The sequence below is a fragment of the Tachyglossus aculeatus genome, chromosome 1 (assembly GCF_015852505.1).
Source record: "Tachyglossus aculeatus isolate mTacAcu1 chromosome 1, mTacAcu1.pri, whole genome shotgun sequence".
In the NCBI taxonomy this organism is placed as follows: Eukaryota; Metazoa; Chordata; class Mammalia; order Monotremata; family Tachyglossidae; genus Tachyglossus; species Tachyglossus aculeatus.
Genome location: NC_052066.1, coordinates 7148719 through 7170473, shown reverse-complemented (window position 1 = coordinate 7170473; position 21755 = coordinate 7148719). Strand labels below are relative to the sequence as shown.

The 21755-nt window shown below is 46.1% G+C and overlaps 1 protein-coding gene across 1 annotated transcript in view; it reads right to left on the bottom strand.

The window, feature by feature from the left end:
• DPP10 (dipeptidyl peptidase like 10) overlaps positions 1-21755 on the bottom strand; it is a 301222-nt gene that overhangs the window by 139732 nt on the left and 139735 nt on the right. The window contains exon 9 of the mRNA XM_038753670.1: positions 2074-2228. Coding sequence (XP_038609598.1) covers positions 2074-2228 — 155 coding nt within the window. The remainder of the gene's footprint in view (positions 1-2073; positions 2229-21755) is intronic.

The window sequence follows — 21755 nt, the reverse complement described above, 5'->3', positions numbered from 1 at the left end:
ATATGATTGAATGAATGAATACATGTATTTTACTTGTACATATTTATTCTATTTATTTTATTTTGTTAATATGTTTTGTTTTGTTGTCTGTCTCCCCCTTCTAGACTGTGAGCCCTCTGTTGGGTAGGGACCATCTCTAGATGTTGCCGACTTGGACTTCCTAAGCGCTTAGTCCAGTGCCCTGCACACAGTCAGTGCTCAATAAATATGATTGAATGAATGAATACATGTATTTTACTTGTACATATTTATTCTATTTATTTTATTTTGTTAATATGTTTTGTTTTGTTGTCTGTCTCCCCCTTCTAGACTGTGAGCCCTCTGTTGGGTAGGGACCATCTCTAGATGTTGCCGACTTGGACTTCCTAAGCGCTTAGTCCAGCACTCTGCACACAGTCAGTGCTCAATCAATACGATTGAATGAATGAAGAAATTTATTTTACTTGTCCATATTTATTCTATTTATTTTATTTTGTTAATATATTTTGTTTTGTTTTCTGTCTCCCCCTTCTAGACTGTGAGCCCGCTGTTGGGTAGGGACCGTCTCTAGATGTTCCTGACTTGGTCCCGCCATCGACCCCGGCCCACATCCTCCCCCGGGCCTGGAATGCCCCCAATCCCTCTGCCCATCTGCCAAGCTCGCTCTCTTCCTCCCTTCAAGGCCATCTGAGAGCTCACCTCCTCCAGGAGGCCTTCCCAGACTCAGCCCCTTCCTTCCTCTCCCCCTCGTCCCCCTCTCCATCTCCCCCATCTTTCCTCCTTCCCTTCCCCACAGCACCCGTATAGATGTATATATGTTTGTACATATTTATTATTCTATTTATTTATTTATTTATCTTACTTGTACATATCTATTCTATTTATTTTATTTTGTTAGTATGTTTGGTTTTGTTGTCTGTCTCCCCCTTCTAGACTGTGAGCCCGCTGTTGGGTAGGGACTGTCTCTATGTGTTGCCGACTTGTACTTCCCAAGTGCTTAGTACAGTGCTCTGCACACAGTAAGCGCTCAATAAATACGATTGATGGATTGATTGATTGGACTTCCCAAGCACTTAGTCCAGTGCTCTGCACACAGTCAGCACTCAATAAATATGATTGAATGAATGAATACATGTATTTTACTTGTACATATTTATTCTATTTATTTTATTTTGTTAATACGTTTTGTTTTGTTGTCTGTCTCCCCCTTCTAGACTGTGAGCCCGTTGTTGGGTAGGGACCATCTCTAGATGTTGCCGACTTGGACTTCCCACGCGCTTAGTGCAGCGCTCTGCACACAGTCAGCGCTCAATAAATACGATTGAATGAATGAATACATGTATTTTACTTGTACATATTTATTCTATTTATTTTATTTTGTTAATATGTTTTGTTTTGTTCTCTGTCTCCCCCTTCTAGACTGTGAGCCCACTGGTGGGTAGGGACCGTCTCTAGATGTTGCCGAATGGACTTCCCAAGCGCTTATCCAGTGCTCTGTACACAGTCAGCGCTCAATAAATACAATTGAATGAATGAATTGATTTTACTTGCACATATTTATTCTATTTATTTTATTTTGTTAATATGTTTTGTTTTGTTGTCTGTCTCCCCCTTCTAGACTGTGAGCCCACTGTTGGGTAGGGACCGTCTCTAGATGTTGCCGACTCGGACTTCCCAAGCACTTAGTCCAGCACTCTGCACACTGTCAGCGCTCAATCAATACGACTGAATGCGTGAGTTGTCTTCTCCCAAGCATCATCATCATCATCAATCGTATTTATTGAGCGCTTACTGTGTGCAGAGCACTGTACTAAGCGCTTGGGAAGTCCAAATTGGCAACATCTAGAGACAGTCCCTACCCAACAGTGGGCTCACAGTCTAAAAGGGGGAGACAGAGAACAAGACCAAACATACTAACAAAATAAAATAAATAGGATAGATATGTACAAGTAAAATAAATAAATAGAGTAATAAATGTGTACAAACAAATAGGATGGAACGATGATGATGATGATAATGGCATTTATGAAGCGCTTCCTATGTGCAAAGCACTGTTCTGAGCGCTAGAATGAAGGATGGAATGAGCCCCCTTACCTTAGGATAGGGGTAGTCCTTGCCCTTGGGGTAGAGTCCCCCGGTGTAGCGGGGGAGAATCATGCGGGGCACAAGGGTGTCGTTTAGAGTGAGGAAGGCCAGTCGCTCTCCATCCTGAGACCACCAGTGCGTCACGTGGGTGTGCAGGATTTCCTCTGCAAATGAGAGAGGGGGTGGCATTGGGGGACACGGTCTGCCCAAGGAGCACCCCCTCCCGCCCCCCAAGACGCCCGCCCCCATAATCGCCACCTCTTCTCCGCAGAACCACTGCCACGTAGTGGCTACCGCCCGGGCCTGGGGATCAGAAAAAAGCAGCGTGGTTCAGCGGAAAGAGCCCGGGCTTCGGAGTCAGAGGTCATGGGTTCAAATCCCGGCCCCGCCAACTGTCAGCTGGGTGACTTTGGGCAAGTCACTTCACTTCTCTGGGCCTCATCTGGAAACTGGGGGCCCCCTGTGGGACAACCTGATCACCTTGGAACCTCCCCAGCGCTTAGAACAGTGCTTTGCACATAGTAAGTGCTTAACAAATACCATCGTTATTATTATTATTATTATTATATTATTTATCCCGGCTCCGCCACATGTCTGCTGTGTGACCTTGGGCAAGTCACTTCACTTCTCTGGGCCTCAGTTACCTCATCTGTAAATTGAGGATTAAAACTGTGAGCCTCGTTGTGGGACAACCTGATCACCTTGGAACCTCCCCAGCGCTTAGAACAGTGCTTTGCACATAGTAAGTGCTTAACAAATACCATCGTTATTATTATTATTATTATTATTATATTATTTATCCCGGCTCTGCCACATGTCTGCTGTGTGACCTTGGGCAAGTCACTTCACTTCTCTGGGCCTCAGTTACCTCATCTGTAAACTGGGGATTAAAACTGTGAGCCTCGTTGTGGGACAACCTGATCACCTTGTAACCTCCCCAGCGCTTAGAACAGTGCATTGCACATAGTAAGTGCTTAACAAATACCGTCATTATTATTAATATTATTATATTATTTATCCCGGCTCCGCCACATGTCTGCTGTGTGACCTTGGGCAAGTCACTTAACTTCTCTGTGCCTTAGTTACCTCATCTGTAAACTGGGGATTAAAACTGTGAGCCCCCGTGGGACAACCTGATCACCTTGGAACCTCCCCAGAGCTTAGAACAGTGCTTTGCACGTAGGAAGTGCTTAACAAATACCATCACTATTATTATTTTATTATTAATCCCAGCTCCGCCACATGTCTGTTGTGTGACCTTGGGCATGTCACTTCACTTCTCTGTGCCTCAGTTACCTCATCTATAAAATGAGGATTAGAACTGGGAGCCCTCCGTGGACAACCTGATCACCTTGGAACCTCCCCAGCGCTTAGAACAGTGCTTTGCAAATAATAAGTGCTTAACAAATACCATTATTATTATTATCATTATTACATTATTAATCCCAGCTGCACCACATGTCTGCTGTGTGACCTTGGGCAAATCACTTCACTTCTCTGAGCCTCAGTTACCTCATCTGTAAAATGGGGATGAAGACTGTGAGCCCCAAGTGGGACAACCTGATCAACTTGTATCCCCCCCAGCACTTAGAACAGTGCTTGGCACATAGTAAGTGCTTAACAAATCCCATAATAATAATAATAATAATAATAGTAATAATAATAATGGCATGTTAAGCACTTACTACAGAGAAGCAGTGTGGCTCAGTGGAAAGAGCCTGGCCTTGGGAGTCAGAGGTCGTGGGTTCTAACCCTGGCTCTGCCACTTATCGGCTGTGTGACTTTGGGCAAGTCACTTCATTTCTCTCTGCCTCAGTTATCTCATCTGTAAAATGGGGATGAAGACTGTGAGCCCCACGGGGGACAACTTGCTGACCGTGTATCTACCCCAGCGCTTAGAATAATAATAATAATGATGATGGTATTTGTTAAGTGCTTACTATGTGCGAAGCACTGTTCTAAGCACTGGGGTAGATACAAGGTGATCAGGTTGTCCCACGTGGAGCTCGGCGTCTTAATCCCATTTTCCAGATAAGGTAACTGAGGCCCAGAGAAGTGAAGTGACTTGACCAAAGTCACACAGCTGACAAATGGCGGAGTCAGGATTAGAACCCATGACCTCTGACTCCCAAGCCCGGGCTCTTGCCACTGAGCCACACTGCTTCTCTTGGAACCATGCATGGCATATAGTAAGCGCTTAACAAATACATGAGAAGCAGTGTGGCTTAGGGGAAAAAACACAGGCTTGGGAGTCAGAGGTCATGTGCTCAAATCCTGGCTCTGCCAATTAGCTGTGTGACTTTGGGCAAGTCACTTCACTTCTCTGTACCTCAGTTCCCTCATCTGGAAAATGGGGATGATGACTGTGAGCCCCCCGTAAGACAACCTGATCACCTTGTTACCACCCCAGCGCATAGAACAGTGCTTTGCACATAGTAAGTGCTTAATAAATGCCATTATTATTATTATTCTAAGCGCTGGGGTAGAATAATGAATTAATTATTCATTAACATTATGAATTAATAATTAATAACCCAGACTCCACCAATTCATTCATTCATTCATTCAATCGTACTTATTAAGCACTTACTATTATTATTATTATTGTTGGGTAGGGACCGTCTCTATCCGTTGCTGACTCGTACTTCCCAAGCGCTTAGTCCAGCGCTCTGCACACAGTAAGTGCTCAATAAATACGATTGAATGAATGAAGGAATCATCACTACTACTACTAATAATAATGATGGCATTTATTAAGCGCTTACTATGTGCAAAGCACTGTTCTAAGCGCTGGGGAGGTTACAAGGTGATCAGCTGGTTCCCACGGGAGGCTCACAGTCTTAATCCCCATTTTCCAGATGAGGTAACTGAGGCCCAGAGAAGTGAAGTGACTTGCCCAAAGTCACACAGCTGACAATTGGTGGAGCCGGGATTTGAACCCATGACCTCTGACTCCAAAGCCCGATCTCTTGCCACTGAGCCACGCTGCTTCTCTTATGAATTAGTAATTAATAGCCCAGACTCCACCAATTCATTCCTTCATTCATTCAATTGTATTTATTGAGAGCTTACTATTATTATTATTATTGTTGTGTAGGGACCGTGTCTATCTGTTGCCAATTTGTACTTCCCAAGCGCTTAGTCCAGCGCTCTGCACACAGTAAGTGCTCAATAAATACGATTGAATGAATGAAGGAATCATCACTACTACTACTAATAATAATGATGGCATTTATTAAGTGCTTACTATGTGCAAAGCACTGTTCTAAGCGCTGGGAAGGTTACAAGGTGATCATGTTGTCCCACAGGGGGCTCACAGTCTTAATCCCCATTTTCCAGATGAGGTGACTGAGGCCCAGAGAAGTGAAGTGACTTGCCCAAAGTCACACAGCTGACAATTGGTGGAGCCGGGATTTGAACCCATGACCTCTGACTCCAAAGCCCGGGCTCTTGCCACTGAGCCATGCTGCTTCTCTTATGAATTAATAATTAATAACCCATACTCCACCAATCCATTCATTCATTCATTCAATCGTATTTACTGAGCGCTTACTATTATTATTATTATTGTTGTGTAGGGACCATCTCTATCTGTTGCCAACTTGTACTTCCCAAGCGCTTAGTCCAGCGCTCTGCACACAGTAAGCGCTCAATAAATATGATTGATTGATTGATTGATTGATCACTAGGCCCCGATGCTTCTTGTCTCCTTGTGCAGGTGGCTTCCCTGGATTGACACCCCCAAACCCGGCCCACCATGACTCCCACCTCTCCGCTTTGCCTCCTTCCCGCCTTCCACCTCCAATTCCGTCTCCCATCCGCCACCTCCTCGGTCGCGTAGCTTTTCCAGCCCGGGCCCATCCCAGACCCACCGGCCATGACCCCCTTCGGCTTCCCGACTTCAGTAATAATAATAATAATAATGGCATTTATTAAGCGCTTACTATGTGCAAAGCACTGTTCTAAGCGCTGGGGAGGTTACAAGATTGTCCCACATGGGGGTCACAGTCTTAATCCCCATTTTCCAGATGAGGGAACTGAGGCCCAGAGAAGTGAAGTGACTTGCCCAAAGTCACAAAGCCGACAAGTGGCGGGGCCGGGATTTGAACCTGTGACCTCTGACTCCAAAGCCCGGGCTCTTTCCACTGAGCCACGCTGCTTCTTCAGTGGCTCCTTCTCCCAACCTTTCCCCCTTCATGCCTTCCAGCTCCTCTTCTCTCTCCCCACCCGCCATCTCCTCGCTCAGGTAGATTCCCTGGCAGAGGGAATCCCCCCAGCCTTACCTCCTTCCCCTCCCCACAGCTCCTGTATATATGTATATATGTTTGAAGAAGAAATGTGGCTGAGTGGAAAGAGCCCGGGCTTTGGAGTCAGAGGTCATGGGTTCGAATCCCGCCTCCGCCACATGTCTGCTGTGTGACTTTGGGCAAGTCACTTCACTTCTCTGAGCCTCAGTTACCTCATCTGGAAAATGGGGATCAATCAATCAATCAATCGTATTTATTGAGCACTTACTGTGTGCAGAGCACTGGACTAAGCACTTGGGAAGTACAAATTGGCAACATCTAGAGACGGCCCCTACCCAACAGTGGGCTCACAGTCTAGAAGGGAGAGACAGAGAACAAAACCAAACATATTAACAAAATAAAATAAATAGAATAGATATGTACAAGTAAAATAAATAAGTAGAGTAATAAATATGTACCAGCATATATACAGGTGCTGTGGGGAAGGGAAGGAGGTAAGATGGGGGGGAGGGAGAGGGGGATGAGGGGGAGGGGAAGGAAGGGGCTGAGTGTGGGAAGGCCTCCTGGAGGAGGTGAGCTCTCAGTAGGGCCTTGAAGAGAGGAAGAGAGCTAGCTTGGCGGATGGGCAGAGGGATTGGGGGCATTCCAGGCCCGGGGGATGATGTGAGCCGGGGGTCGATGGCGGGACAGGCGAGAATGAGGTACGGTGAGGAGATCAGCAGCGGAAGAGCAGAGGGTGTGAGGTGGGCTGTAGAAGGAGAGAAGGGAGGTGAGGTAGGAGGGGGCCAGGGGATGGACAGCCCTGAAGCCCAGGGTGAGGAGTTTCTGCCTGATGCACAGATTGATTGGTAGCCACTGGAGATTTTTGAGGAGGGGAGTAACATGTCCAGAGCATTTCTAGACAAAGACAATCCGGGCAGCAGCATGAAGTATAATGAGCAGGGAGATAGACATTCGATCCCCATTTTGCAGATGGGCAAACTGAGGCACAGAGAAGTTCATTCATTCATTCAATCATATTTATTGAGCGCTTACTGTGTGCAGAGCACTGGACTAAGCACTTGGGAAGTCCAAGTCGGCAACATCTAGAGACGGTCCCTACCCAACAGCGGGATCACAGTCTAGAAGGGGGAGACAGACAGCAAAACAAAACATATTAACAAAATAAAATAAATAGAATAAATATGTACAAATAAAATAAATGGAGTAATAAATACTCAGAGTATTATACTCTATTATATCTAGTATCTATTATACTCAGAGTATAGAGTATTATACTCTATTAGTATTATAATAGTGTACTGTTGGGTAGGGACCGTCTCTATCTGTTGCCGACTTGTACTTCCCAAGCGTGTAGTACAGTGCTCTGCACACAGTAAGTGCTCAATAAATACGAGTGAATGAATGAATGAACAAATAAAATAAATAAATACAGTAATCAATAGTCTATTAGAGTATTATACTCTATTATACCCTGAGTATAGAGTATTATACTCTATTAGTATTATAATAGAGTACTATATAATAGTATAATAGAGTATTATACTCTATTAGAAGTTAGGTGACTTGCCCAAGGTCACACAGCAGACAGGTGGCAGAGCCGGGATTAGAACCCAGGACCTCTGACTCTCAGGTCCAGCTCTTTCCACTGGGCCACGCTGGTTGTAAATTTCAGCCTGTGAGAAAAGAGTGGTCCCGATCCGTCAGATGGGATATTCAGACATCCTTGCCGGCTCATTCATTCATTCATCCATTCAATCGTATTTACTGAGCGCTTACTGTGTGCCGAGCACTGTACTAAGCGCTTGGGAAGTTCAAGTTGGCAACCTATAGAGATGGTCCCTACCCGACAACGGGCTCACAGTCTAGAAAGGGGAGACAGACAACAAAACAAAACATGTGGACAGGTGTCAAGTCGTCAGAACAAATCGAATTAAAGCCAAATGCACAGCATTAACAAAATGCTGCTTTAGAGAAGCAGCATGGCTCAGTGGAAAGAGCCCGGGCTTTGGAGTCAGAGGTCATGGGTTCAAATCCCGGCTCCTCCACTTGCCAGCTGTGTGACTTTGGGCAAGTCACTTCACTTCTCTGGGCCTCAGTTGCCTCATCTGGAAAATGAGGATGAAGACTGTGAGCCCCCCGTGGGACAACCTGATCACCTTGTAACCTCCCCAGTGCTTAGGACAGTGCTTTGCACATAGTAAGTGCTTAATAAATGCCATCATTGTTATTCTCCCACTTCTAGACTGTGACCCCACTATTGGGTAGGGAGCTCAGCCCGCTCAAATACATGTACCTGTATATTTGTATATATGTTTGTATGTATTTATTACTCTATTTATTTATTTTTTATTTGTACATATTCATTCTATTTATTTTATTTTGTTAAAATGTTTTGTTTCGTTCTCTGTCTCCCCCTTCTAGACTGTGAGCCCCCTGTTGGGTAGGGACCGTCTCTATATGTTGCCAACTTGTACTTCCCAAGTGCTTAGTACAGTACTCTGCACACAGTAAGTGCTCAATAAATTTGATTGATTGATAAAATAAATAGAATAGTAAATATGTACTACATTTTACTATATAAGTAAATAAATAGTAACTGTATTTTCCTATGTAAGTAAAATAGAGTGAAAAATCTGCACCAACATATATGCAGGTGCTGTCGGGAGGGGAAGGAGGTAGGGTGGTGGGGATGGGGAGGAGAAGATTTGCTCATATTTGCCTCGGGTTTTTTCTTTTTTAGATCTACAATTACAATGATCGGGCCTTTGAAAGATTTCAATCGCCTGATTGGATTTCCCTGCCTTCTTATAAGACATAAAGTTTTATCTCTCTCCACTGACTTCACTGTGGAATGGATGGGGCGTCCAAGGGGGAGGATTTAGGCGTTTAAGTCACTTACACTGAGGATCAAATTTCATTCATTCATTCATTCAATGGTATTTATTGAGCGCTTACTGTGTGCAGAGCACTGTATTAAGCGTTTGGGAAGTCCAAGTTGGCAACATATAGAGACGGTCCCTACCCAACAGGGGGATCACAGTCTAGAAGGGGGAGACAGAGAACAAAACAAAATATATTAACAACATAAAATAAATAGAATGAATATGGACAAATAAAATAGAGTAATAAATACATATAAACATATATACATAGAGAAGCAGCATGGCTCAGTGGAAAGAGCACGGCCTTTGGGGTCAGAGGTCATGGGTTCAAAACCCGGCTCCGCTAATTGTCAGCTGTGTGACTTTGGGCAAGTCACTTAACTTTTCTGGGCCTCAGTTACCTCATCTGTAAAATGGGGATTAAGACTGTGAGCCCCACGTGGGACAACCTGATCACCTTGTAACCTCACCAGAGCTTAGAACAGTGCTTTGCACATAGTAAGCGCTTAATAAATGTCATCATTATTATTATTATTATTATATACAGGTATATATATTTGAGCGGGCTGAGCTGGGCTTTGATCTGGGCTCTGAATTTACAGCCCAGAGGGCGCGTTTCCTTCCTTTTGGGGGCCTTCACACTGACAGAATGGACATTTCCTTCCCTAAAAGATGATCCCAAAACAGCAGCACTTGTCTACTGGGTGACCTTGGGCAAGCCACTTCGCTTCTCTGGGCCTCAGTTCCCTCATCTGTAAAACAATAATGATAATAATGATGGCACTTAGTAAGCGCTCACTACGTGCAAAGCACTGTTCTAAGAGCTGGGGAGGTTACAAGACGATCAGGTTTTCCCACGGGGGGCCCACAGTCTTCATCCCCATTTTACAGATGAGGGAATTGAGGCACAGAGAAGTAAAGTGACTTGCCCAAGGTCACACAGCTGACAACTGTGTGATTACTGTATCAGCTCCTCTCGGATCTGCCATCCTCCTGTCTCTCCCCACTTCAGTCTATGCTTCACACCGCTGCCCGGATCATCTTTGTGCAGAAACGCCCTGGGCATGTCACTCCCCTCCTCAAAAATCTCCAGTGGCTACCAATCAATCTGCGCATCAGGCAGAAACTCCTCACCCTGGGCTTCAAGGCTGTCCATCCATCCCCTCGCCCCCTCTTCCCTCCCGTCCCTTCTGTCCTTCTCCCTCCCATCCCGCACCCTCCGCTCCTCTGCCGCTGCTCACCTCCTCACTGGGCCTCCTTCTCGCCCATGCCGCTGTCGACCCCCGGATCACGTCCTTCTCCTGGCCTGAAATGCCCTCCCTCCACACATCCACCAAGCTAGCTCTCGTCCTCCCTTCAAAGCCCTACTGAGAGCTCACCTCCTCCAGGAGGCCTTCCCACACTCAGCCCCCTTTTTCCTCTCCTCCTACCCAACCCCCCAACCCTACCTCCTTCCCCTCCCCACATCACCTGTATATATATTTATACAGATTTATTACTCTACTTTACTTGCCCATATTTACTATTCTATTAATTTTGTTAATGATGTGCATCTAGCTTTATTTCTACTTGTTCTGACGACTTGACACCTGTCCACATGTTTTGTTTTGTTGTCTGTCTCCCACTTCTAGACTGTGAGCCCGTTGTTGGGTAGGGACCATCTCTGTATGTAGCCAACTTGTACTTCCCAAGTGCTTAGTACAGTGCTCTGCACACAGTAAGTGCTCAATAAATACGATTGAATTGAATTGAATTGAATCATATGTTGCCGACTTGTACTTCCCAAATGCATAGTCCAGTGCTCTGCATGCAGTAAGCGCTCAATAAATATGATTGAATTGAATTGAATTATATGTTGCCAACTTGTACTTCCCAAGCGCTAAGTCCATTGCTCTGCACGCAGTAAGTGCTCAATAAATACGATTGAATGAATGAATGAAATCCCACCACTGAACCAGTCTCCTCACTGGCCTTCTCTCCCCAACACCCCCTCCCCAAAAATCTGTCCTGATCCCCCACAGAGGCCTCCCGTCTTTTCATCCCATCCAATTTTCCCAACTTGTACTTCCCCAACGCTTAGTCCAGTGCTCTGCATACAGTAAGCGCTCAATAAATATGATTGAATGAATGAACTCATCGTGCCCCATTTAGCCTCCATCCCCAAACCACCTTCCCTTGATGACCAAACTGACGCTCTCAACAGCACTGTGTCTACTGAACTCAACTCACTCGCACCCCTATCCCTCCGTCGATCTCATACCACTAACCCACAGCCCTAGATCACCTAGATCATTCATTCATTCATTCAGTCGTATTTATTAAGCGCTTACTGTGTGCAGAGCACTGGACTAAGCACTTGGGAAGAACAAGTCGGCAACCTATAGAGACGGTCCCTACCCAACAACGGGCTCCTGGGCGTGAGCCGCAGAGCATTGTAGGCGGAAATCCAAATTCATTCAATCGCATTTATTGAGCGCTTACTGTGTACAGAGCACTGGACTAAGCACTTGGGAAGAACAAGTCGGCAACCTATAGAGACGGTCCCTACCCAATAACGGGCTCCTGCGTGTGAGTTGTAGAGCGTTGTTGGCGGAAATCCAAATTCATTCAATTGTATTTATTGAGCGCCTACTGTGTGCAGAGCACTGGACTAAGCGCTTGGGAAGTACAAGTTGGCAACATATAGAGATGGTCCCTACCCAACAACGGGCTAAATATCAGGCTGACCTTGTCCACCTCACATTTATCCTCGCCTGCTTTACTCAACCCTCTCCTCTGCCTGGCAAAATTATTTTTCCATCCTTATTGACCCCCTTGTCCATGTTCCAGATGTTTAACTCCCTCCTTAAATCCCCTGTTGCCTGCCTCCCCCCATCCCCTGCCCCTCATGATGCGGCCCCCTACTTCATTATGTTAGTACAATCTTTCATCCTCTCCCGCCTGGATGACTGCATCAGCCTCCTCTCTGATCTCCCAACCTCCGGCCTCTCCCCACTTCAGTCCGTACTTCACTCCGCTGTCTGGATGATCTTTCAACAGAAACGCTCTGGGCATGTCGCCCTACTCCTCAGAAATCTCCAGTGGGTGCCTATCAACCTTCGCATGAAGCAGAAACTCCTCACTATGGGCTTTAAAGCCGTCCATCCCCTCGCCCCTTCTTACCTCCCCTCCCTTCTGTCCTTCTCCCCGCCAGCCCGCACCCTCCGCTCCTCTGCTGCGGCTAAACCTTCTCACCGGGCCTCCAACTCACCCATCTCACCGTTGACCCCTGGCCCCCGTCCTGTCTCTGGCCTGGAATGCCCTCCCTCCTCAAATCCACCCATCACTCTTCCCCTGTTCAAAGCCCTACTGAACGCTCACCTCCTCCAAGAGGCCTTCCCAGACTAAGCCCCCTTTTCCTCAGCTCCCCCTCCCTTCTGCTTCCCCCTGACTCGGTCCCTTTTCTCTTCCCCCCAGCCCGCCCCACAGCACTTATGTGTATACATATATACACACACACACATATATATATATATTTATTTATTTATTTTACTTGTACATATCTATTCTATTTATTTTACTTTGTTAGTATGTTTTGTTTTGTTGTCTGTCTCCCCCTTTTAGACTGTGAGCCCACTGTTGGGTAGGGACTGTCTCTACATGTTGCCAATTTGTACTTCCCAAGAGTTTAGTACAGTGCTCTGCACATAGTAAGCGCTCAATAAATACGATTGATGATGATGATGAATAGGGCCTCCCTCCACACATCCACCAAGCTAGCTCTCTTCCTCCCTTCAAAGGCCTACTGAGAGCTCACCTCCTCCAGGAGGCCTTCCCACACTGAGCCCCCTCTTTCAATCAGTCAATCAATCAATCAATTGTATTTATTGAGCGCTTACTGTGTGCAGAGCACTGTACTAAGCACTTGGGAAGTCCAAGTTGGCAACATATAGAGACAGTCCCTACCCAACAGTGGGCTCACAGTCTAGAAGGGGCTCACAGTCTAGAAGTCCTCTCCCCCTCCCCATCCCCCCTGCCCTACCTCCTTCCCCTCCCCACAGCCCCTGTATATATGTTTGTTACTCTATTATTTATCACTCTATTTATTTTACTTGTACATATTTACTATTCTATTTATTTTGTTAATGATGTGCATCTAGCTTTACTTCTGTTTATTGTGATGACTTGACACCAGTCCACATGTTTTGTTTTGTTGTCTGACTCTCCCTTTATTACTCTATTATTACTCTATTTATTTACTCTATTTTACTTGTACATATTTACTATTCTATTTATTTTGCCTATTATTTATTACCCTATTTATTTTACTTGTACATATTTACTATTCTATTTATTTTGTTAATGATGTGCATCTAGCTTTACTTCTATTTATTGTGATGACTTGACACCAGTCCACACGTTTTGTTTTGTTGTCTGACTCTCCCTTCTAGACTGTGAGCCCGCTGTTGAGTAGGGACCATCTCTATACGTTGCCGACTTGTACTTCCCAAGCGCTTAGTCCAGTGCTCTGCACACAGTAAGCGCTCAATAAATACGATTGACCACGCTCTACGGCTCACGCCCAGGAGCCCGTTGTTGGGTAGGGACCTTCTCTATAGGTTGCCGACTTGTACTTCCCAAGTGCTTAGTACAGTGCTCTGCACATAGTAAGCACTCAATAAATATGACTGACTGACTGAATGAATATATATTTTCATAATAATATAAATAATAAATAATTCTAATTCCATTTTTATTTTATAATTCCATTTATTTCTATTGATTCCTGTTTACTTGCTTTGATGTCTGTGGTCCCAGCTCCTAGACTGTAAGCCCATTTTGGGCAGGGATTGTCTCTCTTTATTGCTGTATTGTAATTTCCAAGCGCTTAGTACAGTGCTCTGCACCCAGTAAGCGCTCAATAAATACAACTTAATGAAGGAATGAGCAAGAAAATTGACAGCGTCAGGCATGATCCCCCCGAAAATCTTCCCTGCCCCTACTTCATCTTACCCAGCAGTATCTCTAGGGGGGATCTCCTGTATCCTCTCAAATTCATTCATTCATTCATTCATTCAATTGTATTTATTGAGCGCTTACTGTATGCAGAGCACTGTACTAAGCACTTGGGAAGTACAAGTTGGCAACATATAGAGACGGTCCCTACCCAACAGTGGGCTCCCAGTCTAGAAGGGGGAGACTGACAACAAAACAAAACATGGGGACAGGTGTCTAGTTATCAGAATAAATAGAAGCAAAGCTAGATGCACATCATTAACAAAATAAATAGAATAGTAGATATGTACAAGTAAAATAAATAGAATAATAAATCTGTACAAACAAATATACAGGTGCTGTGGGGAGGGGAAGGAGGTAAGGCGGGAAGGATGGGAAGGGGGAGGAGGGGGAGAGGAAGGAGTCTTTTAGACTGTGAGCCCACTGTTGGGTAGGGACTGTCTCTATATGTTGCCAACTTGTACTTCCCAAGCGCTTAGTAATAATACTAATGGCATTTATTAAGCGCTTACTATGTGCAAGGCACTGTTCTAAGCGCTGGGGAGGTTACAAGGTGATCAAGTAGTCCCAAGGGGGCTCACAGTCTTCATCCCCATTTTACAGATGAGGGAACTGAGGCCCAGAGAAGTGAAGTGACTTGCCTAAAGTCACACAGCTGACAAGTGGCGGAGCCGGGATTTGAACCTATGATCTCTGACTCCAAAGTCCATGCTCTTTCCATTGAGCCACGCTGCTTCCCCAGTGCTCTGCACACAGTAAGCGCTCAATAAATACGATTGATTGATTGACTGATTGAGGGGGCTAAAATCCAGAAGGGCTCAAATCCAGCCCTTCCTCTTGTGAGTCTGACCCCTTTCCTTCGCACCTTACCATTCATTCAATCGTACTTATTGAGCGCTTACTGTGTGCAGAGCACTGTAATAATAATAATGGCATTTATTAAGAGCTTACTCTGTGCAAAACACTGTTCTAAGCACTGGAGCACTGTTCTAAGTGCTTGATGTGAGATATGAGATGCGAAACAGCATCAGAGCAGCAGTGTGGCTCAATGGAAAAGAGCCCGGGCTTTGGAGTCAGAGGTCATGGGTTCAAATCCCGGCTCCACCAATTGTCAGCTGTGTGACCTTGGGCAAGTCACTTAACTTCCCTGGGCCTCAGTTACCTCATCTGTAAAATGGGGATTAAGACTGTGAGCTCCACGTGGGACAACCTGATCACCTTGTATCCTCCCCAATGCTTAGAACAGTGCTTTGCACACGGTAAGCACTTAACAAATGCCATTATTATGAGAAGCAGCGTGGCTCAGTGGAAAGAGTCCAGGCTTTGGAGTCAGAGGTTATGGGTTCATATCCCACCTCTGCCACTTGTCAGCTGTGTGACTTTGGGCAAGTCACTTAACTTCTCTGGGCCTCAGTTCCCTCATCTGTAAAGTGGGGATTAAGACTGTGAGCCCCACATGGGACAACCTGATCACATTGTAACCACCCCAGCACTTAGAACAGTGCCCTGCACATAGTAAGTGCTTAATAAATGCCATTGAAAAAAAAAAAAAAAAAACAAACCACTTGCTCCCTCCCTCCTTCTCTCCCTGACCGCCATCTTCAATTCCTCACTCTTCAGTGGCTTCTTCCCCACTGCTTCTCACCATGCCCATGTCTCCCCTAGCCTAAAAAATACCTCTTCCTCGACCCCACGGCTCCCTCCAGTTACGGCCCCACCCCCCTCCTACCAGTCAATCAATCAATCAATCGTATTTATTGAGCGCTTATTGTGTGCAGAGCACTGGACTAAGCACTTGGGAAGTACAAGTCGGCGACCTATAGAGACAGTCCCTCCCCAACAGTGGGCTCACAGTCCTCTCCAAACTCCTCGAGGAAGTCGTCTACACCCGCTGTCTCAAGTTTCTCTCCTCCAATTCTCTCCTGGAGCCCTCCCATCATGGCGCCCGTCCCCTTCGCTCCGCAGAAACCGTCCTCTCGGCGGTCACCGATGACCCCCTTCTCGCCAAATCCAACAGCCTCTATTCCATCTTCATCCTCCTCCACTTCTCCGCTGCCTTCGACCCTGTTGACCACCCCAGCTCCTAGAAATGATAACTAACCTCACGGACGCTGTCCTTTTATATAATATAATGGTATTTATTAAGCGCTTACTATGTGCAAAGCACTGTTCTAAGCGCTGGGGAGGATACAAGGTGATCAGGTTGTCCCACGGGGGGCTCACAGTTTTCATCCCCATTTTCCAGATGAGGGAACTGAGGCGCAGAGAAGTGAAGTGACTTGCCCAAAGTCACCCAGCCGACAAGTGGCAGAGCCGGGATTTGAACCCACGACCTCTGACTCCAAAGCCCGGGCTCTTTCCACTGGGCCATGCTGCTTCCACGCAGCTGTCCTCTCCTCCTATCTCTCCGGCTGCTCATTCTCCGTCCCCTTGGCGGGCTTTTTTCATTCAATCATATTTATTGAGCATTTACTGTGTGCAGATCATCATCATCAATCGTATTTATTGAGTGCTTACTGTGTGCAGAGCACTGTACTAAGCGCTTGGGAAGTACAAATTGGCAACATATAGAGACAGTCCCTACCCAACAGTGGGCTCACAGTCTAAAAGATCACTGTATTAAGCGCCTCTGCCTCCCACCCCGTCATGGGGGTCCCTCAAGGCTCATCTCTGGGTCCCCTTCTAGTCTCCGTCTACACCCACGCCCCTGGAAAACCCATTCACTCACACGGCTTCAACTATCACCTGTATGCTGATGACACTCAAATCTCCATCTCCAGCCTCGATCTCTCTCCCTCTCTGCAGTCTCACATCTCCTCCCACCTTCAAGGCATCTCTACTTAATAATAATAATAATAATAATAATAATAGGCACTTGTTAAGCGCTTACTATGTGCAAAGCACTGTTCTAAGCGCTGGGGAGGATACAGGGTGATCAGGTTGCCCCAAGTGGGGCTCACAGTCTTCATCCCCATTTTCCAGATGAGGGAACTGAGGCTCAGAGAAGTTAAGAGACTTGCCCAAGATCACACAGCAGACATGTGGCGGAGCCGGGATTCGAACCCATGACCTCTGACTCCAAAGCCCGGGCTCTTTCCACTGAGCCACGCTGCTTCTCTACTTGTCTTCTTGTACTTGGATGTCTTCCTGCCATTTCTGGCGGGGCCGGGATTTGAACCCATGACCTCTGACTCCAAAGCCCGTACTCTTTCCACTGAGCCAGAGAACGGGCTTTGGAGCCAGAGGTCATGGGTTCAAATCCCGGCCCCACCAGTTGTCAGCTGTGTGACTTTGGGCAAGTCACCTCACTTCTCTGTGCCTCAGTTCCCTCATCTGTAAAACGGGGATGAAGACTGTGAGCCCCATGTGGGACAGCCTGATCACCTTGTATCCCCCCAAGTGCTTAGAACAGTGCTTTGCACATAGTAAGCGCTTAACAAATACCACTATTATAATTATTATTATTATTATTACTGATAGAGCCTGGGCTTGGGAGTCAGAGGTCGTAGGTTCTAATCCCGATTCTGCCACTTGTCTGCTCTGTCGCCTTGGGCAAGTCACTTCCCTTCTCTGTGCCTCAGTGACCTCAGCTGTAAAAAATGGGGATGAAGACTGTGAGCCCCATGGGGGACAACCTGATAACCTTGTATCTCCAATAATAATAATATTATTATTATTTCAAACTCAATATGGCTAAAATTGAGCTTCTTATCTTCCCACCCAAACCCCGTCCTCTCGCTCACTTTCCCATCACTTCTGATGGCCCCATCATCCATGAAGCAGCGTGGCTCAGTGGAAAGAGCCCGGGCTTTGGAGTCAGAGGTCATGGGTTCAAATCCCGGCTCTGCCACACGTCTGCTGTGTGACCTGGGGTAAATCACTTAACTTCTCTGAGCCTCAGTTACCTCATCTGTAAAATGGGGATTAAGACTCTGAGCCCCACGTGGGACAACCTGATCACTTTGTATCCCCCAAGTGCTTAGAACAGTGCTTTGCACATAGTAAGCGCTTAACAAATGCCAACATTATTATTATTCTTTGAGCCTCAGTTACCTCATCTGTAAAATGGGGATTAAGACTGTGAGCCCCACGTGGGACAACCTGATCACTTTGTACCCCCCCCAGCGCTTAGAACAGTGCTTTGCACATAGTAAGCGCTTAACAAATGGAAACATTATTATTATTATCCTTCCCATCTCACAAGTCCCTAACCTTGGTGTTATCCTTGATTCCTCTCTCTCATTCAACCCGTATATTTGAGCTACCACTAAATGTTGTTAGTTCTACCTCAACATCACTAAAACCTGCCTTTTCCTCTCCATCCCAACAGCTAGCACTTGAATGCAATCCCTTGTCCTCTCCCACCTGGATGACTGCATCAGCCTCCTTATAATAATAATAATAATAATAATAATAATAATAATAATGGCATTTATTAAGCGCTTACTATGTGCAAAGCACTGTTCTAAGCGCTGGGGAGGTTACAAGGTGATCAGGTTGTCCCACGTGGGGCTCACAGTCTCAATCCCCATTTTACAGATGAGGTAACTGAGGCCCAGAGAAGTGAAGTGACTTGCCCAGAGTCACACAGCTGACAATTGGCGAAGCCGGGGTTTGAACCCATGACCTTTGACTCCAAAGCCCGTGCTCTTCTCCACTGAGCCACGCTGCTTCTCTCATCTCCTTATCTCCTTATCTCATCATCATCATCAATTGCATTTATTGAGCGCTTACTGTGTGCAGAGCACTGTACTAAGCGCTTGGGAAGTACAAATTGGCAACATATACAGACAGTCCCTACCCAACAGTGGGCTCACAGTCTAAAAGGGGGAGACAAAACCAAACATGCTAACAAAATAAAATAAATAAAATAGATATGTACAAGTAAAATAAATAGAGTAATAAATATGTACAAACATATATACATATATACAGGTGCTGTGGGGAAGGGAAGGAGGTAAAATGGGGGGATGGAGAGGGGGACGAGGGGGAGAGGAAGGAAGGGGCTCAGTGTGGGAAGGCCTCCTGGAGGAGGTGAGCTCTCAGTAGGGCCTTGAAGGGAGGAAGAGAGCTAGCTTGGTGGATGGGCAGAGGGAGGCTTATCTCCCAGCCTCCTGCCTCCCTGCGCTTCCGGTCCATACTTCGGTTGGCTGCCTGGATCATTTTTCTACGGAAACGCTCAGGACATATCACCCCCCCTCTTCAAAACTCTCCAGTGGCTACCAGTCAATCTGCGCATCAGGCAGAAACTCCTCACCCTGGGCTTCAAGGCTGTCCATCCATCACCTCGCCCCCTCCTACCTCCCCTCCCTTCTCTCCTTCTCCAGCCCAGCCCGGACACTTCGCTCCACTGCCGACCCTCACCCAACTCCTGCCTCTGGCCCGAAACACCCTCCCTCCTCCAATCCCACAGACAATGACTCTCCCCCATCTTCAAAGCCCTACTGAAGGCCCACCTCCTCCAAGAAGCCTTCCCTGACTAAGCCCCACTTTTCCTCATCTCCTACTCCCTTCTGCATCACCCTGACTCACTCCCTTTCTTCATCCCCCTTCCCAGCCCCACACCACTTACATCCAGATCTGTAACTTTATTTATTTCTAATCATGTCTGTCTCCCCCTTCCCTAGACTGTCAGCTCGCTGTGGGCAGGGAATGCGCGCCTGTTTGCCGTTATGTTGTACTTTCCCAAGTGCTCTGTACAGTGCTTGCACACAGTAAGCACTCCATAAATAGGACGGAATGAATTAATGAGTGAATAAATAATAATTATGGTCCTTGTTACGTGCTTACTATGTGTCATGCGCTTTTCTAATTTCTGAGGTAGATACAAGCTCATCAGTTCTCGTCCCACGTGGGGCTCACAGTCTTAATCCCCATTTTGCAAATGAGGGAACTGAGGCCCAGAGAAGTAAAATGACTTGCTCAAGGTCACACAGCGGACAGGTGGCAAAGGCAGGGATAGAACCCAGGTCCTTGTGATTCCCAGGCCTGTGCTCTATCCACTAGGCTATCCTGCACTTACTGTGTGCCAGGCACTGTTCTAAGCCCTGGGGTAGATATCATCATCATCATCATCATCATCATCATCATCATCAATCGTATTTATTGAGCACTTACTATGTGCAGAGCACTGTACTAAGCGCTTGGGAAGTACAAATTGGCAACATATAGAGACAGTCCCTATCCAACAGTGGGCTCACAGTCTAAAAGGGGGATAGTAATAATAATAATAATGATGATGGCATTTGTTAAGTGCTTACTATGTGCAAAGCACTGTTCTAAGCGCTGGGGAAGTTACAAGGTGATCAGGTTGTCCCACAGGGGGCTCACAGTTTTAATCCCCATTTTACAGATGAAGTCACTGAGGCCCAGAGAAGTGAAGTGACTTGCCCAAAGTCACCCAGCAGACAGTTGGCATAGCTGAGATTTGAACCTATGACCTCTGACTCCAAAGCCTGTGCTCTTTTCCACTGAGCCACGCTGCTTCTAATAATAATAATAATAATAATAATAATAATAATGATAATAATAATAATAATAATAATAATAATAATAGGGGAAGCAGCGTAGCTCAGTGGAAAGAGCCTGGGCTTTGGAGTCAGAGGTCAGGGGTTCAAATTCCGGCTCCGCCAACTGTCAGCTGTGTGACTTTGGGCAAATCACTTAACTTCTCTGGACCTCAGTTACCTCATCTGTAAAATGGGGATTAAAACTGTGAGCCCCCCGTGGGACAACCTGTTCACCTTGTAACCTCCCCAGTGCTTAGAACAGTGCTTTGCACATAGTAAGCGCTTAAAAAATACCATCATTAAAAAAAAATACCATCATTATTAATGATGATGATGATGATGATGATATTTGTTAAGCCCTTACTCTATGCCAAGCACTGTTCTCAGTGCTGGGGTAGATACAAGGTCAGCAGGTTGTCCGACATGGGGCTCATAGTCTTCATCCCCATTTTACAGATGAGGTCACTGAGGCCCAGAGAAGTGAAGTGACTTGTCCAAAGTCACACAGCTGACTGTTGGCGGAGCCGGGATTTGAACCCATGACCTCTGACTCCCAAGCCCGGGCTCTATTAGGTTGGACACAGTCCCTGTCCCACATTTATTCATTCATTCATATTTACTGAGCGCTTATTGTGCACAGAGCACTGGACTAAGCGCTTGGGAAGTACAAGTCGGCAACAGATAGAGACAGTCCCCACACCCTTAATCTCCATTTTCCAGATGAGGCAACTGAGGCCCAGAGAAGTGAAGTGACTTGCTGAAAGTCACACAGCAGACAGGTGGTGGAGACAGGATTAGCACCCAGAATGTATTTATCATTCTATTAATTGTATTGATGATGTGTATATATCTATAGTTCTATTTATCAATTTTGATGCTATCATTCATTCATTCATTCAATCGTATTTATTGAGCGCTTACTGTGTGCAGAGCACTGTACTAAGCGCTTGGGAAGTACGTGGCTCAGTGGAAAGAGCCCGGGCTTTGGAGTCAGAGGTCATGGGTTCGAATCCCGACTCCACCACATGTCTGCTGTGTGATCTTGGGCAAGTCAC